Source organism: Mastacembelus armatus, chromosome 9 (assembly GCF_900324485.2).
Source record: "Mastacembelus armatus chromosome 9, fMasArm1.2, whole genome shotgun sequence".
Classification (NCBI taxonomy): Eukaryota; Metazoa; Chordata; class Actinopteri; order Synbranchiformes; family Mastacembelidae; genus Mastacembelus; species Mastacembelus armatus.
In genome coordinates, this window is record NC_046641.1 from 1,039,316 (window position 1) to 1,066,066 (window position 26,751).

Here is a 26,751-nt window from a genome sequence, read left to right on the forward strand (position 1 = left end):
TTAGGATCCTTTTAGGAACAGTAAATAGTATTCAGTGGAATGAGGAATAGTTTAAATTCACCAATCTGTTTCACAGCTATACAGAGACAGTAAGTAATGACATAAACTGTCATAGAACCCAGAGCTGTGATCTCAACCCCAACCAACAACTTTGTGATGAACTGTAACACCAACTGTGATACAGGCCTTATCACCCAATGTTTTTTTCTTTTTGTCTCAAAGGAGAGCATAGAAAGAAGCTCTGTCACCACTTTCTCTTTCAAGCTAAGGTTCACTAATAACAAACCAAGACAAAAAGGTGCTTTAAAAACATGTTTAATTGCTAATTAGACAATTAAAAAGTAAGTTCACAGACGAGATACAGCCATATACATTAGCTCACTTCACTAATTAACAAGTATCGCACTTTGCAGTATTAAGGGAAGAGTTGTTAAAAACATCTGTTAAAGTTTTGTAACAAGAGTAGACCTACTGGTTCTTGTACATCACTTCTGGCTCTTGGCATATAGAAAAGTTACCTTTTTAAAATGTATAAATAAGTCACATCCTGTACAGTAGGATGACTGATTTTAACAACCTTTATCATTTATTTGCTGCTGTAAAACTGTGCATTCAAGTGTCCCATTGGTGCTAATCTAATTAAAAAATTATTCTTACATGGTATCTGTTTCAGAAGAAGGGAATAATTTGTCCAGGCAGAAAGAGGGATAAGTGGTCATCAGTGAGTTTTTATCTGCAAGCATCTGAGTAGCGACACTTGAGAGAACCACATTGGCAGCTGAAGTACTTACTTTTCACCCTCCAGTAGTGGTCACCGTAGTCAAACCTGGTGAGGAAAAAAATCTAAGTACATCATATCTTAACATTTTATTTTAAATTACTCTAGTTAACATAAAAATGAAGACAGAGCTGAGGCTGCGTCTCCCCCACTCACCCTATCTGTTCTCCAGCTTTAATGGGCCTGCTGGAGAAGAAGGCTATCCTGGGGAAACGCAGATCCTGGTGTATGGTAAACACCTTCACAGCCAGCAGGTTAGGCTCACACAGATGGTTGATGAATCGACCGATGTTGCCAAAGAGCCTCGCATCAATGCAGTGTACATCTCCTACCTGCACAAGATGATGACCAACAACATGTCACACTCACATGTTCTTTCTGGGCGTACCTTTTCTATTGAAGCTTTGATAAAGCATAAAGGAAATACAATGCAAACTATTGAATACTGGATGTCCAGTGTACACTAAACACTAGGTAGGACAACATCTATTAATAGTATTCTTTTTGGAATATTTGTTGAACCTTTAAAAACCAAACAAGAATCTAAAAAGCCATTAATAATAAACAAAGCCAAGGTATACTTCTGATTTATATGGGTATATAATTACAACATAAATCTTTTGAAATTCCCAATACCCTGAATGAGAATAAAGAAGCAAAATAACCAAAAATCTTCAGTTTTAACATTTTTCTTGAAGTACAAATGCTGCTAAGGACTCAAACATAAGATGTGTTTTAATATAACTGCTTCAACAATTGTGGTTACCTGGTTACCATCAAAAAGCCGTCATTAAAAGACTGACCACAGTCTGTAAAACCACGAAGAACACTGCTGAGGACAGAGGACAGACAGTGCATCATGTCCTGATCAGTGTGTATAGGAGCAACTCTGCAGCTTCCCCTCTTGACCAAACATAACAGCACAGGCACTTTGGATGAATGTAGATTGCAGTGCATTTACACGTTTGAAGTAGCCTAACTTTTGCTACCATCTATGTATGAGGGCATTCTATGTGTGTTCAGTTTATTGTTGGGATTCCTGTGCAACTACACAACTTATTTGGTTATTATTCCATCGTTTTTCGCTACCTATCTCCTCCTATACCGTTTATGGTGTTTTCAGCCCTTTTCTGAATTTTACACTGGTGTCTATAGGAGAAGAATGTTAATGAGCTAAAGTGGATGATGGCATCAGTGACAAACACTAGTTTTTTCCCTTCAGCCTTATTCAATTTTTTTTTCTCTTTTCTTCTCTTCTTCTGGCAACTTTTAGCTTTCATAAACAATTTATATATGAAAGTAAAAGGGATTTTTGTTTTCTTTGAGGTAACGCTATTCTCCATCTGATAGGACCTACGGTTTTGTTACCATGTGGCCAAAAGCACAGACAGTGAATGCTCAATCTCTCATTCACTCCCATTATAAAGGTCCAGGAAATCTAGTGAAAAACGCAAATGAAGGCTGTTTCTAACTTGCCATAAATCCTTCATTTTTTTGGAATATCTTCACAAAAAGTGGATCAATTATTTTGATAGGTTTTATAGTTTTTCTGTAATCTTCTATTTTGTGAGGTGAAGCTTTCTCAGCTTCTCCTGTACTGTGCCTGCTTAAAGTGCCGTCACTCCCCCTCTCACTCTTGGCTCAGCTCACACAGCAGTAGCAGGGACCACAGGTGCCTGTGGTTGGTAATTAGACTGACTGGCTGCCTAATGTCTACTGCTGTTACACATGGGGACCATTCTCAGTGTGGGCCATGTTGTCTTCTCCAAGCAGGATGTGACAACACTTTCACAATAGGAGTCTACAGTTATTTAGAGGAAGTGACTCCACCTTTCTAAACTATAACATACACTCAAATATGGTATAGTGACTATTTAACCTTAAGACTCAGCATTTAATTGAGGGACATCTCACTGCCATACCTTATGTTGCACTTCCAAAAATAAAAGCCTTAATTTTGCATTCTTTCAAAATAAAAAAATTTGAAAAAAAAGCCATCAGGCTGTTTTAAGTCAGCCACGTCTTTTCAGAGCAGGCCATGTTCGGACTTTAACAATAAAAGTCTGCAGACATTTATAGGAAGATATTACATTTTTGTAAAGTATAAAGAATATTTAAAATAAAGTCCAGATTCTAGTATAAGTCTCCTGCAGCACCTCGTCCTTTCAAAATAAAAGTCTTTTATAGCATTTTCTAAAAAATAAAAGCCCTGAAATAAAATGGACGTTGGCTATTGGCATACAGCTTCAGGCAAATTAGGCTATTTTTAATGTCAGCCATGGTGTAATTTATAGGAAGATATATTTTTGTAAAGTATAAGGAATATTAAAAATAAAGTCCAGATTCTAGTATAAGGTCACAGGAGTCTGCAGCACTTCGTCCTTTTAAAATAGAAGCCTTTTTATAGCATTTTCTCAAAGTAAAAGCCCTGAAAGCTACCTCAATACAGTTCATAGTTCTCGACTATTCAAATTGTCAGGCAATTCAAACCATGCTTCAGCTGTTTAGCAGCCAGCAACGCAGTATGCCTCAAGCTTTTTTCAGCAGTCAGCAATCTAGTATTTAATATAATTTATCTGACGTGTATTGCCTCGGTTTTGCCTTTATAGTAGTGTGTGTGAACTGGGCAGCTTTAGTTGTAACACCAGAAACACCAAAGCTACACATTCTAATGAGTTATTTTTGGGACTGAAGTTGTAATGGTACATTTTTTTGGCAAAAAAGAAAACAGCTTTGTCACTGTAGTTGAACTAACAATTTCCATAATGTGCATGACTCAAGTTTCCTTTGTAAAATAAAAGATATAAATGTAAATTTTTAGAACAACATAGGGATTTTGTTTTCAGAAAGCTGAGGGTTCTTGCATCTGTTCATTTTCTTAGATACACTTGCATTGTATGCAGTTCTGTGTCCCACCAAACTTAAGAGCAGCTTTAACTAATTCAATCACCTTATTGTCAAGGGTGAAGAGGAAAAAATCATTCTCCCTTTTGTCAGCCTCAGCATCAGTGATGATCTCTCCGACATACCTGTAAAAGCATTGGAGAGAAAGAGCTCAGAGCCCACCCTCTGTTCAATATTTCATGCTTTAAAACACTAAATTCATTCATTCATTATTTCTCTTATCAGAGCCTTTACTCACTCGCAAATGAATGTTCCTTGAGGGATATCTTGCATGGCCCTCACTCCCCAGCCCATCTTCTGTGTTCTGAAGAGCTGCAGCCGGGCTCTGAAACAAACAGCAACAAGACAAATTTCTCAGTCAGCAGCTGATCCAGTGGCAGCACACTTCATTACATTGATTTTATTCAAGAAAGCAATATCAAAAGAGAAAAACAACTTGAGCTAATCATCTTCCTGGAAGTGACAAGAGTCTTTTTCCTGCTATCCTGATATAAAAATCACTGCCTGCCAGCAAAGTCCTGTGTATGTATATTGTCACCATCAAGTAAAATGCACATAGTGAACAAAAAAACCAGAGGGTACAACCAGGCCATAGGTTGTAGAATGTATAATAGTCAAGATTTTTATTTGTCACATATGTGGTTGTACAACAGTAGTGAAATGCAATTGCAACAACTCCAGACTCTGCAGAATAAAAATTTAAAAGATTTAAAAAGATAAATAAACACTCTAATAAGAAAAAAAAATATGTACAACAAGATGTGTAGGTGTGGAGAATATAAGTTATGTTGTGCAAATATGCAAACTGTTAAAATAAGAATGTACAAATATGCAAACAGTAGCATTGTTGTCATGGCGTAGTAAGTATTACTGAGGTGGTGTATTTAATGCCCGTATGGCCTGATGAAAAAAAAACTACTGTTCAGTCTTTTAGTTCATAGCCTGAGTGATCGGAGTCTGGATCAGAGATGGCAGCCACTGAAACAATTTGCAATTTGGGTGATGAGTATCTTTAATAATGCGCTTACCCCTGAACCTGCACCACCTGATGTAAATATCCTATAGATTCAGTCTTCGTGATGCACTCAGCACACCTGATCACTCTCAAGTCCTTTTTAACCTGGGAGCTGCTATACCAGACAGTAATATTCCCAGATACAACATACAGTACAATATTACCATTATAATGTACATAGTATATTTACTGTTATGGTTGTATGTTTTTGATTTCTGGTTTGGACTTTTATGTTGGGTTTCTGGTTTCCTTTGTCACCTGTTAGGTCTTTATTAGGTTTAGGTTTATTTATTTATTTATATTTTGTTAGTTGATTAGTTTCATCTGTGCTAATTAGTCTTTTGTTCCTGAACATATACAGTATCTCAAAGAAGTGAGTACACCCCTCACATTTTTGTAAATAGTTTATTATATCTTTTCATGTGAGAACACTGAAGAAATGACACTTTGCTACAATGTAAAGTAGTGAGTGTACAGCTTGTATAACAGTATAAATTTGCTGTCCCCTCAAAAAGACTCAACACACAGCCATTAATGTCTAAACCGCTGGCAACAAAAGTGAGTACACCCCTAAGTGAAAATGTCCAAATTGGGCCCAATTTGCAGGTGTGTTAAATTTGGTGTTATTGCTCTCTCTCTCTCATACTGGTCACTGGAAGTTCAACATGGCACCTCATGGCAAAGAACTCTCAGAGGATATGAAAAAAAGAATTGTTGCTCTACATAAAGATGGCCTAGGCTATAAGAAGATTGCCAAGACCCAGAAACTGAGCTGCAGCACGGTGGGCCAAGACCATACAGCGGTTTAACAGGACAGGTCCCACTCAGAACAGGCCTCGCCATGGTCGACCAAAGAAGTTGAGTGCACGTGCTTAGCGTCATATCCAGAGGTTGTCTTTGGGAAATAGATGTACAGTGGTGTGAAAAAGTGTTGGCCCCTTCCTGATTTTTAAATATTAGTCAAAGATAACACAAGTAAACACATCATGCAGTTTTTAAATGAAGGTTTTTATTATTAAGGGAAAACAAAATCCAAAACTACTTGGCTCTGTGTGAAAAAGTGTTTGCCCCTCAAACCTAATAACTGGTTGGGCCACCCTTAGCAGCAACAACTGCAATCAAGCGTTTGCGATAACTTGCAGCAAGTCTGTTACAGCCCTGTGGACGAATTTTGGCCCACTCATCTTTACAGAATTGTTGTAATTCAGCCACATTGGAGGGTTTTCGAGCATGAACTGCTTTTTTAAGGTCATACCATAGCATCTCAATCGGATTCAGGTCAGGACTTTGACTAGGCCACTCCAAAGTCTTCATTTTGTTTTTCTTCAGCCATTCAGAGGTGGACTTGCTGGTGTGTTTTGGATCATTGTCCTGCTGCAGAACAAGTTCGCTTCAGCTTGAGGTCACGAACAGATGGCCGGACATTCTCCTTCAGGATTTTTTGGTAGACAGCAGAATTCATCGTTCCATTTATCACAGCAAGTCTTCCAGGTCCTGAAGCAGCAAAACAGCCCACCACCATATTTTACTGTTGGTAATGTTCTTTTTCTGAAATGCGGTATTACTTTTATGCCAGACGTAATAGGACACACACCTTCCATAAAGTTCACCTTTTGTCTCATTAGTCCACAGAATATTTTCCTAAAAGTCTTGGGGATCATCAAAATGTTTTCTGGCAAAACTGAGACGAGCCATTATGTTCTTTTTGCTCAGCAGCGGTTTTTGTCTTGGAACTCTGCCATGCAGACCATTTTTGCCAAGTCTCTTTCTTATGATGGAGTCATGAACAGTGACCTTAACTGAGGCAAGTGAGGCCTTCAGTCCTTTGGATGTTGTTGTGGGGTGTTTTGTGACCTCTTGGATGAGTCGTCGCTGTGCTCTTGGGGTAATTTTGGTCGGCCGGCCACTCCTGGGAAGGTTCTCCACTGTTACATGTTTTCGCCATTTGTAGATAATGGCTCTCACTGTGGTTCACTGCAGTCCCAAAGCTTTAGAAATGGCTTTATAACCTTTTCCAGACTGATAGATCTCAATTACTTTCTTTCTCATTTGTTTTTGAATTTCTTTGGATCTCGGCATGATGTCTCACTTTTGAGGATCTTTTGGTCAACTTCACTTTGTCAGGCAGGTCCTATTTAAGTGATTTCTAGATTGCGAACAGGTGTGGCAGTAATTGGGCCTCGGTGTGGCTAGAGGAATTGAGCTCAGGTGTGATAAACCACAATTAACCCTATGGGGTCTGAGGGGGTTTTGGGGGCCTGGACAAGTTTTGACATGCCCTGACATTTGTGTTTTTTTCAGTTGCTTTTAAACATATTAATGGCTAAAGTCTAATAACACTGTAATCAGCACAAAATTGGCTACAATAATATGTGAGCAGCAAGTTTATACATTTATACAATGTGTTTTTGAGAAAACAGTGTTTATGCATGGTTAGTGGAAAACTCAAACAGTACATTGGTTCACTTAAGACTTTGGAGACCTGCATGTTGTAGGCTAAAGTGTTTACTTGAGAGTGATGTGAAAGTCATCTTGTTCACTCATTCACAGAAAACAATACACAAATTTTCTAAGACACTTTTTGTTTAGAAAAGACATATGCAGGAAGGTGTGTCTGAGGATGAATTGTCACATGATTTACCTGAGAAGACAAAGAACTGCATAATCAGCCTTTCAGTCAATGTGGCTGAGAATGAACAATACAATGCGGATCCAAACGTTCTTCATTTGAGTCATGTTTGTACTCTGAGGACAAAGTAAACTCTTTGTCGCTGTCTGGAACATACAAAGTGCTTCTTCACCCATGTAACGTGCCATCATCCAAACGCACAGAAAAAGTGAGTAAATTCTATGATGAAGTTTAACGTTTTAGGTCATTTCTCGGGGACGTGTACATAATTACCTGACTCACCTCAGATTATTTCCATATGAACAGTGTGCTCAGTGCGAGGCAGGATCAAATTAGCTGTAATGAGGTGACACAGGAGAAAACGTACTTCTCCTTACGGTCATACGGATTAAATAAAAAGTGATGATTTGTTTTCGACTTGAATTGTTTCATTTAAAAGAAAACATTTCAAGCTTTCTAGCCATATATTTCTTATTTTTATGAGGCAAGTATTCGCTGCGATTCAGGTTGTTTTATTTACGTGTCTGTGAAGAGAGATGACAGAGAGAGAGAAGACAGTGAGCGCACCGTCCGCTTTCTTTATTTTACAAAAGCACAGCGTTTTATTATTACTATGAGGATATACAACTAAACCTAGACCCTTTACACATTTGAATGATATATTTCTTTTATTTGTACAATCAAAATGGACGGAGTAATTTAAGTTTGTTTCGGCGTTATCAGGAGAAGATGCCACAAAACGCGCCAGCATGTCCGTCGACCCCTGAGGGTTAAGCTTGTTCAATCCTATTTGGGGAACCTCCTAAGTTAGTATTTAGTAATAATAAAGTCAGTGTTTTGGCTCAATCAACAGCTCTCTGAAACCAATGGAACACAGCCTGAACATTATCATCTTGATTCCTGTAGGCACCGTTTTCACTAGGCTTTCTTTGTTTTGTTTTAGGAACTAAAATTTATAAGCCTCTAAGGTTTGGAATTTTATTCCACTCCTATATTCCTGCTCTCATTTTCATCCAACAGAGAACACCCTCATTATTTTCTGAACCTGCTCTCTTATAGTAAAGCAAGGTTCTAGCTAGATTTGCTAATTTTACTCATTGCTATTGCAAAGTGGATACTTCTGCTTGTAATAAAAAATTTTCCCCTAGAAAAACCTAAGCGGCTTTCAATTTGTAAAGCAATATAACACAGCCTCTAAGCTTTTACTAGAGCAAATGCAGTAGTAAGGGAGGAATGGTACACTAAGAGACAGCCACACAGGGCTGTTAGATGAAAAACTGCAGACATCATGTCAAAAAGTAAAATATGTCACCTTAGTCCATTTTGGACTACTCGGTTCCTGCAGGTCCTCCAGCAGGAGCAGGCGTGGTTACACTCAAACAGCACTGGGGGCTCATGCTGACAGAAGTCCAGTGGCAGTCGACCCTCCTGTACACACAGCAAGGGACATGTTACAAACTGCTAAAAAACATTTTTTCTGTCATGTTATTTGCTGCTTTCAGACAGCCAGCTGTTTGTTTATTGCTAACCAGAAATAGATTTTTGACTTTTACTTAAAAAAAAAAAAAACCCAGAACTGTAGCAGGAAAACCTGCTGTTGAATAGAAAATATTGGAGACAGACAATTGACAGTTTAGTGAATTTTACCAGTGCCCACTGATACCCAATAATCTGGCAGTTACTCCAATAAAAACCAAACTTCTATTTGCAATAACCTAGGAGTTAACATTGTGAGCACAGTATAAAAACCTGCACAAGTAATTTGTATATAGATTTTATAAATGTATAATGTTGTTATATGTAAAGAATACTTAGTATGGTGTATTGCTTTAATCACAATCACACTTTGTGTGTGTGTCTGTGTGTATGAGAACTTACACTGTCATACCAACATCGTAGACTGAGCTGACCACACATGCAGATACTGGATGAGCAGTCATCTGTACAGCTGCAGTGCTGAAGGACACAATCAGTGAGCTACTAGAAGTCAGGTATTGTGACATTTTGCAGTTTTTAGCATACTTTACTGTATTATTTATTTTCATTTTTCAACATTTTCAATAGGAAAGTATTTCAAAGATACAGCTGTTTGTATTCCATATTTAATTGTATTCCGTAAGTGTAATAAAGGGTTCTCACACCCAAAATAACAAATGTTTCTTTTTTATTTTGCAAATTGCAACGGTAAAGACCAGAACTAATAATGTCTCTCAATAATTCACTACTCTGTGCAGCACTCCAACCTACCAAAGAAGTAAATATTTCAAAATAATTTACAAATATATAACTTCGTGTTTCTTTTTTTTAAAGCCTTTTTTAAAGTAATTTGCTAGAACAACTGGTCACTGTAATAAGTATCATTTCATCATGGTGCCCTGATGAGTGTGGAAATAGGATGGTTGATTCATGTGGGAATGAGTTAAAATACATTTTAGTGTTTGTTCATGCCAGTGTCACCCAGCGTGGCTCATTTTTACTAGTTTGTGGACAATAGAGCAACAGTGGAGCTCTATGGTAGTAAGAGATAAGATGTATCAGGATTTGGATATGCACAACACTACTGTGCACACATTGTTGACAAATAAAATACAGAATGCTCGCAAACATAATCTTTAAATATGGACAAAGATAAATATGATTCTTGTGTTAACTTCTTTGGAGCAGAAAGTTGAAGTCTTACCTGTAAGTGAGTAATGTCATTGTCTATGTTCAGTGGGGAGGTGACACAGTTGTCTCGTATGTATTTAAAGTTTTTAGGGCAGGGCTCGCTGTCAACACCATTAACACAAGTGATAGGAACTGCCTCATACCCCCGGGAAATGTCCCTACAAGGAAAAAGTCAGTTTTAAAGAGCTGATTCATATTTGGATATAAATATATAAGATTTAAAATGCATATATGTACAAAGAGAATATCTCGATATAATAAAAACATGATGTGGAAAACTGACATGACTTCTGTTATTTAATTGGGATAAAAAGGATAGAACAAAAAGAAGGTGCTGATGAAAAAGAACAAAAGCTACAGTTTGTGGATTTCAAGTCACTGCTTTGGCCATGTTTCAGAGCAGCAAAAAAAAGAGATGATTACCCAAACCACAATCTTTTTCTAAACCTAAGTAGTTTCTGTTCCTAAGTTTAACCAAGTAGTTTATGAGCATAAACATTTCAAAAATGTAATGGTATGTTCTATGAAGACTAAAGTCTGTAAATCCTGCCAGTGTAACAACGTAAGCGGTCCCTAATGTTGGCAGATGTCTTGCAAATCCACCTGTCAATGTGTTGAATTCTACAGTTTTTCTCCATTGCACTGGCCAATACTGAAGACACTTTTAAAAAAAATATTCATACAGTCTATATTACCAATATGCATCTTGGCCATTTAGTACACCGAGGAGGGAGGGAAGAGGAGATATGCCTCCTTGGTGTTGGCATAAAATAGATCCAATATTTTATTGTCTCTGGAGCGGCAGATCACATAATGTGTGAAGGTGGACACAATGGAGGATGAACAAGCATAGGTGAAGTCCCCGTAGATAAGAAGGAGGGCCTGTGGGTACTGTGTCTGCAGCCTGCTCACAGCTGAGTGCAGGATGTTGCCGGCAGATTTAGCGCTAGCAATGGATCAGACCTGTAGAACGTTAAGGAGGAATTTTTGACCACTCCTCCTTTCAGAACTGCTTCAGCTCAGTCATATTCTTAGGACGTCTGGTGCGAAAGCCTTTCTTGAGGTCATTCCACAGCATCTCTGTTGGGTTATCGTCTGTGCTCTGACTGGACCTCTCTGAAGTCATTCTGTAGTAGATTTACTTCTATGTTTAGACTCATTGTCCTGCTGCATCACCCAGAGCCTTCTGAGCTTCAGGTGTAGGATATCTTGATAAACTTGGAAATTGTCTGTGTCAAGTGGTCCATGTCCAGAGGCAGCAAATCATGATGCTCACTGCACTCCACTGTACTTCACTGTCGGGATGATGTTTTCATGCTGGTACATGGCTCTCTTTTTTTTCTCTTTTTTAAAATCATACATAGTGCTGTGGCTTTTTACCAAACAATTCTACCTCATTTTTATTAGAGAGCTATGGCTTCCTCTGTAGGGTCCTTCCATGGACAGCATGCCTGTTCATGTATGGTTATGTATGGTTGACTCATGAACAGAGATGTTCACCAGCTTCAGTGAATTCTGTGAGACATGGCTAGGGTCAGCTGATGCTGCATGTGAATACCAATCTGACACTGTTTAAGTGTTTTTATATGACAATGTAGTCCTAAACCACATGTCCATTCTCATTCCATTGAATGGATTCCAAGTTGCAGATAAAGGTTTTCATGCAGCACGTGTTGTAGTGAACAACAGCTGGATGCTGTGACTGTGCTAAAATTATTTATCATAATTTGTTCCACCACATGGTAGAACAAGTTATGTGCCACTAATTGCTGTAAATGAGATGTAGAATATTAATCAGTGAGCTTCCTCCTAATGTTTTTGACTTTGGACAGAGCCAGACAAGGTGTTTTCCCTGCTTTCGTAGTTTATGCCCTGCTAAACTACACATATTTTGACAAACAAAGCAACAAAGGGAGTTGGCAAAAAGTTCAACTATCCTTTTTAAGGCCAAATGGGCAGTGCCAGGGCTTTCTGGCTACTTAATGTGCTGAATCCTACCGAAAGAGTTACGCCAATGACACCCAGCTCTACCTCCCCTGGTACCCCCTTACCTCTCAGGTCTCCTGAACCCATACACACCCTCCCATACACTCCGCTCCTCGGCCTCTCTCCTTTCCACTCAACCTGCCTGTTTATCCACCCTGGGCCTCACAGCCTTCAGGCAATCAGCCCCTCGACTCTGGAACACACTCCCACTAGAAATCCGTTCAATTGACTCCATCTCCACATTCAAATCTCAGCCAATGACCTATACTCAACAATTAAATCTGTGTTAAGTTCATCACATTTATGTCTCGTGCATGGATATAGTGTAACGACATTAACAGGTGAGATGCTCTGTAACTTTAGCATTGCTGTCTACCTGCTGAGCACTCTTTCTCCATGACAGTCCCTGCCTCTCCTAGCATCTGTCAGCTTTTTGTTGGCGTTAAGGGCTGTCCACACTTTGGAGCCGTGGGCGCAGCAGTCCAGAGGCGTCTCTTCCTCCCTGTTCCTCTGATAGACATCAGCTCCACGAGACAGAAACAACCTGCAAATTGAGGGTGTTTACTGTAAGTCTCACTGGGACGAAGTTATAAAAAGCTCCTGACACAGAAAAATATGAAATAACAAAAACAGCACAGTAAGCCAAAAAAAAAAAAAAAAAACACTATGAACTGATGTATCGAAGGGTTGACTGATAGGGGGCCTTTGAACCTAATACCAATATCCTGAAGAGATTTCAGGGCTAAATTTGCTAGTGGTTGATACATTTTATAGCTAAAATTGAGTGACATTAATCATGTCCAACACTAATGAGCTGGAATATGGCATGATAAGGTCTAGTTCATAGTCAGTGCGATAGTTCATTTTACTCAGGTGTTGGAAGGGAATTAGATTCGAGTGTAAAACATAAGAACCTTACAACAAAAACCAAGATGAAGTGGAGAATGAGAGGTGAACAATGAATACTGCATAATAACCTGTCATTTGAATATTAATAAAATAAAACTACACTCAATGGTGGAGCCTGTGGGGGGTCAGTAGTGGCACAGGCCACACCTGAAATATGACAACATATAATTAGCACTATAAATCATAATCAAGATTAAAAATAATCAAGTTCAACCAATAATCTTAATTGTTAAGACTTAACTACAATCATACCTTTAAAAGATTATTTTTAACTCACCCCTCAATGAAATGTTGAATGGAAAACAAAAATGAGAAATTAACCCTTGAAAAGCAGATTCCCAAGGAGCTCATAGAGAGAAATTTGCTCCTGTTACTAAAATATTCAGCAGATGTTTTTTGACTAATTCAATTCAATTCAATTTTATTTGTATAGCATCATCTCAAGGCACTTTACAAAAACGAAAACTAAAAACCCAACAAATCCCTTATGAGCAGCACTTGGTGACAGTGGAGAGGAAAAACTCCCTTTAACGGAAGAAAAAAACCTCCAGCAGAACCGGGCTCAGTTTGGGTGGCCATCTGCCTCGACCGGGACTAGGAGCAGAATGTTTCAATTTGAGTGTAATGGAGTGGACCACTCCTGTTTCGCTGGCACATTTGAATAAAGAGATAAAAAACCCATGGCCATATGACATGCAATTGATTTAGCTTGCATTTAAAATTTTAACCAAAATACTTTAAAGTGAATTGAGTATTGAATTGGCACTTTGATCATTGAATTGTCAATTGCCAATTGCAAAATTAATTGCAAATTGAATAAAGAGACAAAAAGAGACTCCATTACAATATTCCTAGACACAATCCTGACATATCTGGACTTAAACAGTGTTTCCAGACTTCACACTCACATCACACACTCCAGGTGGTTCTCTCTGGAAGCAATATGAAGAGGTAAGTCACCATGAATGTTGACAGCATTGAGGTCACATCTAGCCTCCAGCAGAGACTGGGCAATGTCATCACAGCCTGACAGAGCTGCCCAGTGCAGGCAGACGTTCTCTTCCTGAACAAGGTGCAGATCAGAGGTTAGCACTGACAGTGTCTTGACACAGGCAGGGGTTCCATTGGTACAGGGTTCAGTGAAAGAACAAGTTAAAGGTCAGCTTCCTAGGTAAGACAACACAACAACTTGATACGCATGATGACCCACTGTTTTGCACTCTGTTTGACTAGACATAGGTAACTTGTCAATAACTCCCCAATAATTGAAGCAAGAAGACAGATAATGTTAGTGTTGACGGATAAGAGATGCTTACTCTATACAGATGTTGCATCCTCAATCTCAAAGAACATGTCTGAAAATGGTGGATCAAGACATGTGGTGTAACAAAAATGTAAAAAAAAAAAAAGAGTAACAAGCAGAACTTGACCCAAATGCTTTTTCAAAGGTTTCAAGATTTTAGATTTTTATTAAATTTGCAAAAATATCACAAAAAGTCTGCTAATTTCCTCGATCAATGTGACACAGCAGACACCACTGCTCTAGTGCTCCAGAGTACTGTAATATATTACTTATTTTAGTGGTAAAAATATGACCTATCCCATAAGATCTCAATTATCACTGTTGACCTTGATAAGCTGAAATGCTGTAGAAAGTGTGAAAAGAGGGTAATTATGGTGTGTGAAGGTGCATGTATGTGTGTAGAATGAGAAGAATGCTGTGTCATGTGAACTGACTTTGTCTCTGATGTTAACATCAGCCCCTTTGGCCAGCAGCAAATGGACCAGCTCTTTGTGTTTATACTCAATGGCCCAGGTGATGGGAGTCCATCCTCCATCATCCTGTACAGATACACACTGTGAAACTCAGGCAAAGATTGACACTACCACAAAACCTTTCTTTACACATTAGCTTTTTCGAACAGTTAGTAAATAAGGCAGTGTGTGTTTTTACCTGACAGTTTATGTATTTAGAAGCCTTAGAGAGCAGATGATGGACTATCTCATAATGCCCCAGTTTAGCTGCCAGATGCAGGCAGGTGAAACCCATGATATCCTGGGATGAGAACATAATTCACACTGAACAAAACCACACCGCTGTAATCAATGCTGTTAAAAGTCCATAAGAAAGGCTTCTGGACTGCATGAGTTAAAACGTGAGGGTTTGAAACATTAGAACAGAGAATGGAGAATGGAGATAAACGTGTTTCTGTGTGTGGCATATTCACGCTTACAGATTCAAAACAGGTGACTATATCTGGCCTTCACTGAACATGCAGTTCAGCAGGTGCATTGTGCTGAGCATGTCATTTACATACTGTGCTCCAACTGGACATATATTATCTGAGGTATTTGCCATGCTATGTTCTACTACATATGTGCAAACATGCTGTAATTTATTTCCTATTGCACAGTCAATCCACAATTGCATTGTTCGTGCAAGCTTTCTAAAATAAAACTACAATAGCCCCTGAGGTTTAGTAGTAGTGCATGAATAATGTATATTGTTGTTTCCTAGTTGGTCAAACTGCTTGCTTTTATTCTCAAAATTATTTTGACATAAAATGCTGCAAGTGGCAATGCTTGATCTAGACAATTTACATTGTTAATTGTGAACCTGTGAACATAGTATGAAAAGGTTTAGTATCACTAGTTAAGAAACATTACCCATCAGTATGTTTTTCTCATATTATGATATGCTCTCAAAAGGCAATACCTAGAGGGGGCTTCTACTGTGGCTGGCTTTGTGGCGGATGTCTCATGGAAGATTTGTTGCACACCACATGCCAGCTCCTACAATAAAGGACTAGAAGCCCATTGCTTGGGGATGAAATAAAAGTGGAACGTCCTAAGCTGCCTAAATGTTATTAATGCAAAAAATGTCACATGCACCACCAAACTCTGGATCAGTGTACAATACAAAGGTACATTCTCCTGGCTGCTATGGATGCACATCGTTGTGTCCGGGTTGTGATGTTGGTGCCCATGGGAAGAACCTGGCCAACAGGTACTGACAAAAAATACAAATAAAAAAATACTACCAAGAAAACAGTAGCAATATGTTTTTCAGGTGGTAAAAATTCTACCAATGGGATTTTGCTAATTCAATTCAGTTCAATTTTATTTGTATAGTGCCAAATCACAATACAAATCATCTCAAGGCACTTTACAAAAACTAAAACTAAAAACCCAACAAATCCCTTATAAGAAGCACTTGGTGACAGTGGAGAGGAAAAACTCCCTTTAACGGAAGAAAAAACCTCCAGCAGAACCAGGCTCAGTTTGGGCGGCCATCTGCCTCGACTGGTTGGGGTGAGTGGATAGAGGAGAGAGAAAAAAAACAATGGTCGTTCAACAGAACTGAGCAGTCACCACAGTTGAGTCAGATGGGACATACTGATGGATGAAGAAGCAAAATTTGAGCACACGTTAGGCTGACAGAAACTGACACTGACTGAGATGAGCCAGCAGACTGGCAGTGTGCTGACGCACCTTGTGGTTGATGGCTGCTCCCGCTCTGATCAGGTACTTCACTGTGTCCAGATGATTGTTTTCACAGGCCGCCATCAATGGCGTTCTCTGCTCTTCGTCAAACATATCCAGGTTCGCTCCAGCCTGTGGGGACACACATACATAGTGTGTCACATCATCCCTTATTACTGTAAGAAAATAGCACTGATTGACTAGATTTCTGATAGGGCAGAAAACATTTGGGTTACAGTTAATGATACCTAAGAGCCAATATGCAGTGCTGCCAACTGTACTTTAAAATACAACTTTAATTGATTAAAATCATAATATACAAATCATCATTGTATTAGACTAAAAAATAGAGGGCCTCAGGTGCATCCTGTAGTGAAAGTCTAATGCCCTTACCTGTACCAGCATGTGGCAGATCTCCTGGTGACCCTCAGCAGCCGCTGCATGAAGAGGGGTGCGCTTATTCTGGCCCTCCATCAAAAAGTTAGGGTCTTTCCCATCAACTGTATTATTAAAATTGACCAATGTGATAAAACAGATGCTATAAAACATACAGTAAGTTATTAAAGCTGAAGCCATTTCATTTCCAGTAACATAATTTAGTTACCTAGGAGATGAACAACTTTCTGGAGCTCTCCTTGTTTTGCAGAGATGTACAGCTGCCTGGTGGGGTATTTCACTTTCTTTGGTTTCAGGCTAAAAAAAAAATAAAATATTTATATGAAAGTCCAAAGTGCAGATCCACGCTGCACTTATTTTCCTAAATGATGCCAAAATATTTAACCTTACTTCTCATCATCCAGTGCTATCAGGATGCTCTCTAGTGACTCTTTAGGTAGTCCATCTGCAGCACACACACTCTCGCCTATTAACCTGAAGAGAAAAAGCAATCAGTATGATTTTATTTGACAAAATTAGCAGTAATTTGTAACTACCGTAGAATATTTTTGAGTTTACTGATTTCAAGAATGTGAATAAGCGATGATATGCAGCAAGCAACATCAGCCCTATATTACCTGCTTGGGCTCTCATCTCTGCCCCTCTGTGGCTCGCTGGTCTTCTTAGCTTTGAGCACCTGTGGAACAGCAGGTGTGGTTGGTACTGATGGCAGGGTGGCTACAGTGGGCACAGCTGGAACCAACAGTTCGGGGTTCGAGCTAGATACAGCAGGTGACAAATTAGCCTTCGGCACTGCAACTTCCTTGGCCCTGCTGGTGTCCTCACCACAGTGGGGACAAAATCGGCGATCCTTCAAAATAGAGGCACAGTCACGGTGAAAGCGGTGGGAGATGCTGCCATATGGTCTACACTCCATGAAGGTGCCCTGTGGGATGGACCAAGCAGACAAAGCATTAAGGTAAAGAAGTGCACCATCTGTCATTTCAAGTGACATTTTTTTCTGGCTGAGACAAATAATATTTAACATTTAAAGCAGTGGTTTTTAACCTTTTTTGTCTGATGTTCCCCACATTCCACATGTTCCAAATGTGTCCATACACATATATACACACTAGGGCCAAAGCATCTAGTAGCTCAGTGTTCCAACATCCACAAACGGCAGCTGCTATCACAACTAGAGATTGAAGAAATACAACACAAATGCTACGGCAAGGGGGAGCCAGGACGCCATGTCAGGGGGGAAACAACACCACCCCCACCCGAGATTGGGTATCAAGCCCCAATGACAAGCCCCGAAACGCTCAACACAAGAGCAGCTGACCTGAGAGTGAAGATCGTAAGCAAGATGGACACCTGGAACCTCCGCAGCCGTTACCAAGACTAAGTGAAGTACTCTCTGAAAGTCTACTAAAAGATGTGAATGCAGCATTATGAACAATCCCCACTGTGACCATCACCGAGACCAACAAGCTGATATACACCACGGCAACAGTGATCCTTGAGATGATTGGCCACAAAATACATTCCACCACCAAGGAGCAGTACCCTGCATGGAGAAGGAGGTTAGAGGCAAAAATAAGGGCAACACGGAGAGAAGTTAGCCAACCATCAGAACTGCAGAGAAGGGGGATGAAGTTGGGTAAGAAATACAGCAGGCTGTCCATACCTGAGGCCCTGGAGACTGCCAAACAATGACTTACAGCCCTGGCCACACGCCTGAAGAGGTACACCAGAGAAATAGAAGCACGGAGAATAAACAGGATGTTCTCCACCGAACCATCCAAAGTGTACTCTCAGTGGGGGGGCAGTAACACGAGAGCAGACCCACCAAGGCTGGAGACTGAACAATACTGGAAAAACATATGGGAGAGGGAGGCATCACATAACACCAATGCCCAGTGGCTGGCAGACCTGAGAGCAGACCACAGCAACCTCCCTGAACAGGAACCAGTAACCATCGCAACGGCAGATATCCGAGAAAGGGTCTCAAACATGAAGAGCTGGACGGCACCGGGGCCTGACAGAATCCACACCTACGGGCTAAAGAAGCTAACTGCCCTCCATGAGCGCCTGGCAGCTCAAATCAACCAGCTGCTAATGGATGGGACTCACCCAGAGTGGCTAACTGAAGGCAGGACAGTCCTGATCCTGAAGGACCCCCAGAAGGGAGCAGTCCCATCCAACTACCATCCGATAACCTGCCTCTGCACAACATGGAAGCTCCTGTCGGGCATCATAGCGGCTAAGATGAGTAGGCACATGGCTCAATACATGAGCGGGGCCCAGAAAGGAATGGGTAAGGACACCAGGGGAGCAAAACATCAACTACTGGTGGATAAAGCGGTCGCTCGAGACTGTAAGACCAGGCAGACCAACCTGTGCACCGCCTGGATTGACTACAAGAAAGCCTACGACTCAATGCCTCACACATGGATCCTGGAATGCCTGGAGCTGTACAACATCAATAGGACCCTAAGAATCTTCATAAGGAACTCAATGGGACTGTAGAAAACAACCCTAGTACCCAACCTCAAGCCGATAGCACAAGTCTCCATCAAGTGCGACATCTACCAAGGAGATGCTCTGTCCCTGCTGCTGTTCTGCATAGGCCTGAACCCCCTCAGCCAGATCATCACTAAGACTGGCTTCAGATACCGACTGCGAAATGGGGCAACCATCAGCCACCTCCTGTACATGGATGACATCAAGCTGTATGCCAGGACTGAGCGAGACATCGACTCACTGATCCACACCACCAGGATATACAGCAACGACATTGGAATGTCATTCGGACTGGACAAGTGTGGTCGAATGAGAACAAAGAGAGGGAAGGTTGTCAGGACTGAAGGAGTTGAACTCCCAGAAGGCAGCATAGCGGATGTTGAGGGGAGCTACAAGTACCTTGGAATCCCACAGGCAAATGGGAACCAAGAAGAAGCCGCAAGGAAAGCAGCCACAGCCAAATACCTACAGAGAGTAAGGCAAGTCCTAAGAAGTCAGATAAATGGGAAGAACAAGGTCCAAGCCATCAACACCTACGCCCTGCCGGTCATCAGTATATATATATATATATATATATATATATATATATATATATATAAATAAATAAAACTACATGATGTCAGCCGTAGGTGTGTCTACACTGTCAATGTGCTTTGTTTCCCCTTACCGCCCTGCAGAAAAGTCCACAACCAGGGCAGCACTGATGTTTGACCATGCCAGCCCGGTGGTCCTCACACAGAACCAGCAGATGGACTGTGTTGGAGGGTCGCATCATTTCCTGTTTCATCACTCGTCTCTGGCAACGACTCAGCTATGAAGAGGGAAAAAAAAGTTGAATATTTTGAAGTATGAGCACACCCCATTTTTTCTGCCCAATAATTGATCTCTAGTGGGGATGAGCAGAAACTCTGGTTAAACAACTCTGGTAACTGTTTGGGATATTTTTCTTAGAACTGTAATCAGATTTTTATTAATTCATGATCTTTACCACTCCATCCATGCTCTCCACGGCCATGCAGGTTTGATCCAGTGTGGACAGGCTGCCTCCGATGTGAGGAGTCTCCATACGACAGCAGCACAGAGGTAACTCCTCAGCCAGGTCTGTTTCCGTCAGCTCAGCATTCACTGCCACACCTGCGCAGATCTCCTATTATTTTAGTATACATCACACTAAAAAATGACCTACAGGAGACATAATTTAGGTGATCTTAGGTAAATCTTACAAAGCCTTATCAGTCACCTAACAGTGGGGGTGAAAGGAGCTCTTCTTGAGCTTTCAGGTCCAGACAGTCCAAAGCCAGCTCTGTGTATTCAACATGGCTGCCTTCTACTGCTGCTACTTCCATCTTCAATTCATTTCTGACAGCTGTCTGTTCTCCAGCCTTCGGAGTCTCTGGTGGAATCACTGGTATCGCCTCTGTTGCAGCTTGGTTCTTCTCCACGCTGGCTCCTGGGTCCTCTTTCTGATTTAAAAAAAAAAAAAAAAAAGGAATGACACCTGTATGCATAAGTGTCCATTATGTATAGCAGCACTGTCGGGAAACAGATAAAATAATGCTACAGTTCCTTACAACACATCCACAAACAAATACACACAGCAATGTCACCATTTAGCAGTTTGACACAAGCTATTTGCAAGTGCATGTGCAGCAGCTGGTTTATTCAGTGAGAAGAAGCAACTAAAAAATACCTACTTCCTAAAGTAAAGTCTTACACAGGTGACTAGTTAATTCTATACCTAATTACTTAGCAAAAAAGCTGCGTATTAGCTTGACCTCTAAACTTTCCTTTGATCAATAAGTCACAAAGACAATTCAATCATGCTTTTCACATGTCAGAAACAAACAAAAATAAACCGTTTCTCTCAGCTAGATCTTGAGAAAGTTGTCCATGCTCTTATTTTTTCCTATTAGGTTACTATAATTCAGTTTGCTCAGGGCTGAACACGAAGACCATCGCAATCTCCAATTAGTTCAAAACACAGCAGACTTTTGGCAAATATATTATATATAAATATATTACCCCCATTCTTGCTTCTCTACAGTGGTTACCAGTAAAATTTAGAATTGTTCTTGAAATTTTACTCATTGTTTTTAAAGCATTATATGGTCTACCACCAAGTTATATCACAGACTTACTGGTCCCAAATTAACCAAAGTGCGATGTATGCTACGCATCTGCAAGCATATTACTTATTACAAAAAGAGACTGTGCCTTTACTTGTTGAGCACCACAGTTATGGGATGTCATCCACAGAGCAGCTTATACACAGTGATTTTAATGCGAAAAAGAATTAGTGTGACAGCATGTCAAAGATAAATTAATTACTGGGAGCAGGCTGGTAGTAGGTCTGCAACCAGCTTTGTCGCCGAACAGCAAGAAATAAATAAATGCACCTGCCTTATCATGCTGCTTGATGGCCTTGACCTTCTTTTTGGGGACCAGGTTATACATTCCCATCTTCCTTTTCTTCCTCTTTGCAGCTGGAAAAAAAGCAGAAACCAGAATTTATTACCACAAAACAATGCCTCAAACTCCTGACATCCTGCTATAGCTACTGTGTGCCCTTGAAAACCTTGATTACACCAGTAACTAATAAACACTCCACACCATTCGTATTCATATTTATCTGCTGTAGTCAGATACTGCAGCAGCTGCTGGTTACTCAGTACATGTGCTGTGTTGCTGCTGCTGGTTCTTTCTTTGCATCAGTTGCAAATTAAAGTACACCAAAAGAAAGGATCAGCTAACCTGACTGAGGTTTGATGGAGGTGGAAACCATTCTCCTATCTTTTCCGTTGCCTTTCCAGCTATGAGAAAGTTCGGTGTCAGATGGCGGTCCTGACTTCAGTGAGTCCGACAGGCTTGACTTCTTGCCTGTAGGCTTTAAAGCCAAAGATAAAACAAAATTCTGTATTTAATAAATAAGAAAGGAGAAGGAAAGAAGTTTTGACATTTCCATTAATTTGTGCAGTGTGGGGTTATGAGCAGCCATCACTGACTAGCTAACAGTCCTCTAAAAATTCTCAGCGTAAGGTTCACCATGGAGTCTCCCAACGCTTTCACTCCTGTCACACGTGCTCAGTGTGAACTTGCTCTCATCTGTTAAAAGAACAGGGCACCAGTGACAGACCTGCCGATTCTGGTGTTGTCTGGTGATGGGCTGTGAGCATAGGACATACTACTAGAGGACATTGGGCCCTCATGCCACCTTCATGGAGTCTGTTTCTGATAGTTTGGTCAGAATCATGAACACCAATAGCCTGATGGAGATCCAGCTCTCCTAGTGTAACAGATGGTCTCCTGGTATCTCCTCCATAATCTTAAAACTGTGCTGTTCTTGTAACTGCATGTGTCGATTGGAGTAACTGGACTACCAGTGCAACCTGATTAGGGTGCAGGTACTGCCTCATACTACCAGTAGTGACAAGGATGAGGAGAGAGCATCATATGTAAAACCATTCCTTTTGCTTGCTCTCTTGCTTTTGTCTCTCCATTGCACCTGTTGTCACTTTCAGTTGTACCAAAACAGGGGAAACTGATCACAATCACTTGTGCTTTCACTATTTCTATTCTATTCTATAATCAGGGCTCGCAAAATCTAGTAGCCCGACAGGTTATCCAATAGTCCAATGGGAGATAAATGGAGATAAGTGGAGATAAATTTTGGTAGCCCGACTGGAAGACACAGCATCCCCAGGAAGTCGGGCTAGTGATTTTGCAAGCCTATTTATTTCCCCCACCTATATTTAATTAATCTATGTACATATTGTGTGACCTGTTGTGACAAGCACACTGAGAGCCACAGTACTAGAGTCAAATTCCTTGTGTGTCCAACATACTTGGATATAAATCCAATTCTGATTCTAAATAGACAGATTGATATCCCTGAAGTTAGACTGCCTTGGAATTGTTCCTTTCATTTTTTTTCCCCCAGTTTATATTTCGAACACCAATACTCACTGAGCAACAGCTGCTTTGCTGGTTTAGCCTCACTGTGAATTACATCTCAATAAATACAAACATTTCCAGTTAGACACAACGGGACTATACAGGATCATTTATTTAGTGCAGTCGTGCATCAGCTTAATGTTGTATGAAATACGGTACTTGTGGAATTACTTTCAAGCTAACTTAAAACTATAGAATAGAATAACTAGACACACTTGTGTACTCATAGCTAAATACTTTATTTGCATTCTTTCATTCGCCAGGGAACTATTTTACATTAAGATGTTACTGATCTCTCCACTGAACACTGATTAATGCTATGCCCCATGGTAGCGTTTACAGCCTGTCTGTCAGCTTCAGCACAAACAGTACATTTAGCAGTTATCAAAAATAAGGGAAATATCCCAGCATTTGACATATGAACGATCCAAGATAAATAAACCTTGCATATTAGTTAATGGGCTGTCCTTCATTTGGCATATACTTATGATCGTATCTTTAGATAGTAGCTATAGCTCTTGAGTAGTTATACACTGAAGAGCTACAGTTCAGATTTTTTTTCTTGTTAATTAGGTAGTTTATTTTTTTGTCTAATCCTTTCTTGTGGTGCAGAACGGAGACTGAGCTACAGAATCAGGGATGCAGAGAGCAAGGCTGGAAACCTGAGTGGTGCATCAGCCAAATACCTAAAGAAAGAGTCAAGACGTCAACAGCAACACCCTGGCTCGGGGGGGGGGGGGTGTGTGTATTGAACTGTGTGTGCACGTGCATGTGCATAACTGTTAGACTGTTGCTAACCAGAAGGTCAGGTGTGTGGTGTGTGCAGCGAACCCAATGACAGGAGCATCACAACAGTTGCATTTTAACAGCTAGGATAAAAAATTGTATCTTTCTGTCAAACCCTACTGGTTCAATGATTTGTTTGTTTGCATTTGACTGTTTTGATGATATTAAGTTTTGATGTCTTGCAACTTTCTTGGAGACTGAAACACAGACAATTATGTTATAAATGAATGTAAAACATGACTTCATACAGCTAAAATCAAGCATATGCCAGAAATACAGGAATCATTTGTGATTCAGATATGAACCAAGAAGAAGAAGCTATTCCAACCTGTGTTCTACTTGCCATTTACCTGGAGAAAATGATTCATGGCTTCATTTCATCCTATCTTCATTATGCTGCTTCTCAACATTGTGTATGCGGTTTAAAAAATTCTCTTTGTAGTTCCAAACAAAATTTCTGGCATTCTAGCTCACACACTTAACTCAGCAGACAAAACTCTTCTCACAGTTCCAACAACCAGATGGATGTAAGAAGCACGCCTTGACTCTAATATCACCTGCATATGGAATGAACTAAAATTCTCTCTGAGCTTCCTTACTCATACTATCACAGAGAAGTTATTGGTCAATAGGAGAAGACAATTAACTAGTGTTTTTTTTAAATCTTAGAAATAACCCGAATTATTTTGTAAATACCTTGACGATCACAGGATTTTCCTGTAGTTTTTCTCCTGTTGTGGCACGTACAGAGCCTGAACTGCAAGACTGTTCATGTGAGCTCCCAGCTGCAGCACTGAGTGTCCCTCTGACAAGGGGAGCAGTCAGATATCCAGGTGTGTTCACAAACAGCCGGCCTGGAGATGCCAGCAATTTCCCAGGAGCTGCTCCAAGTCGTTTGCTGCGCAGAGAGCCATCACTGCTGACTATATGTGAGCTGTGGAAGGGAGTTATCCGTACTTTGGGCCTTTGACCACTCTGTGCTTCATGTCCCTTAGCACCTACAGGTGTCCCAGCAGCGGGACTAGAGGGGCTTCTGCCTGGCCCAGCCCCTTCACTAGCTCGACTGTGATCCATTGCCGTCCTGATGGGCTAACTGTTGAAAGCAGTCAGACTGGGGGGGGGGGCTCAGCAGCACCTGATTTCAAAGAAGTTTCACCTCAGTCATTAAAATATCAAGCACACACGCACTTTGACTCAAAGTAAATAACTTTCTGAGGAACTGGCCAACACATAAACACAGTATGTGCATCTGTGCAAAGTTCGACATGCAAGACAATAACTTTAGTATCTAGTGCACTAAAATTCCTTTGTATTACAACGTGCGTAACGATGGAGGTAACATTAAGGCGAAGTGGAGACAAGCAGAGAGCGTGAACAGGTTTCAGAGCTTACCGAAAGTTAGACGTGCCAGAAAGTTGGAGCAGCAGAGTCGCTGTGATGTAGCTGTGTGCGAGTGAAGATGGGGAGGGATATACAGGAAGACAAGACTTTCCACTTCCGCCCACACCCGCACGCCACATGATGCGCTGTGGTTCCTGTTGTCGCGTCCTGGCTCCTAGTGAGCTGCTTGTAGGCACTGCTTCCAGTAAGGACAACACTGATCCAATATTCCCTAACTTCAGCCGCGAAGGAGGATAAAGCTATCATACTAATGTCGACATAACTATTTTCGCGCGTTATTTAATGGGATTAAAGCGAACACGGAAGTGGGTAACCATGACTCATCTTGCCATCCGCTGATGATTTTGAGCAAAGATTATTTTTTATTCAGAAAAGGTTTACTGAATAGGTATCACATAACCCTAGTTCATTCTAGCACGGCAGATAACATCATAATTAAAGAATAAAGAAATGAAGACTTCTGTCCATGGACAGCACCTAAATAACAAAGCAGTTTAGATATTTAAATGGCCTGCAATTAATGTATTGTACTGAAATATTTGACCTTTTAAGCCACCTTTCTGAATTTCTGTCGTTTGAATTTAACTTTTCACACGTGAAATTTTCAATGAGAGGGGGTTGTAGCCAAAAGTGTGGTCTGTCCTGTCGGTGGCACGAACCATTACAGGAGCCGACTCTAGGGGCGCTGTTCTGTGGTCTGAGTGGCAGCACTGTGGCCTGTCTGGTCCGTGCCTGCCAGATGTCTGCAATAATAATAATCTTACCATTATTTTTATTATTTTATTTATTTTATTTTATTTTTTCAGAAAAAAGCGCTACATGCAGAGGGACCTCATTGATTAACACAGGAATCACAGAAACAGTAAGTGAAAAAAAAGATTTATACAAAGACTCAAAAAAGAAAAAAAGCAGAAGAAAAGCAAGCTTAAAATAAAGGTATGTTCTGCTTTACATTGTTAATGCATAAATGAATGAGATGCCCATCACCCTCTATAATTTGACTCACATGAAAAAATACTTTATTACACTATTTACTATAGTAAACAGTGGTAAATTTCTTATATACTATACTGTAACCTATACTGTTTTAAACCTTACTATAGTAAATATTATAGTAGTATACTGTAGTATTTATTACATCCATTTACTATTGTTAATAATACAGAATACTATAGTACACTATATTCTGTAGTATACTACAATTTAATAGCTTACTAGTAAATAATATAGTATTTTTCACGTGGGATAAAAAGTAAATTTTTGTGGGGTGTGATTATTATTAAAGCACTGAAAACGTGTACTTAATGTACCCTTCATTTCTACATAGTAATTTAAGCGTAAAAT

At 40.2% G+C, this 26,751-nt stretch overlaps 1 protein-coding gene across 3 annotated transcripts; it reads right to left on the reverse strand.

The window, feature by feature from the left end:
- Positions 1–299: 299 nt before the first annotated feature.
- Positions 300–25,545, reverse strand: LOC113139321 (histone-lysine N-methyltransferase EHMT1-like). Of its 3 annotated transcripts, none has more exons than XM_026322441.2 (23): positions 25,399–25,545; positions 24,703–25,141; positions 22,021–22,153; positions 21,670–21,752; positions 20,510–20,732; positions 20,258–20,403; positions 19,937–20,080; positions 17,385–17,692; positions 17,158–17,241; positions 16,976–17,064; positions 16,765–16,871; positions 16,381–16,503; positions 14,843–14,944; positions 14,626–14,730; positions 13,797–13,951; positions 12,356–12,523; positions 10,007–10,151; positions 9,205–9,282; positions 8,639–8,754; positions 3,921–4,007; positions 3,729–3,807; positions 935–1,110; positions 300–826 (listed from the first exon to the last, which is right to left on the reverse strand). In XM_026322441.2, exons 2-23 carry the CDS (start codon positions 25,078–25,080, stop codon positions 730–732), a joined length of 3,126 nt encoding a protein of 1,041 aa, XP_026178226.1. In that variant the 5' UTR covers positions 25,081–25,141; positions 25,399–25,545; the 3' UTR covers positions 300–729. The 3 variants fall into 3 exon arrangements, with proteins under 3 accessions (XP_026178226.1, XP_026178225.1, XP_026178228.1); XM_026322440.2 differs by having other exon boundaries at positions 9,205–9,303; XM_026322443.1 differs by lacking the exons at positions 22,021–22,153; positions 25,399–25,545 and having other exon boundaries at positions 9,205–9,303; positions 24,703–24,833.
- Positions 25,546–26,751: the final 1,206 nt, after the last annotated feature.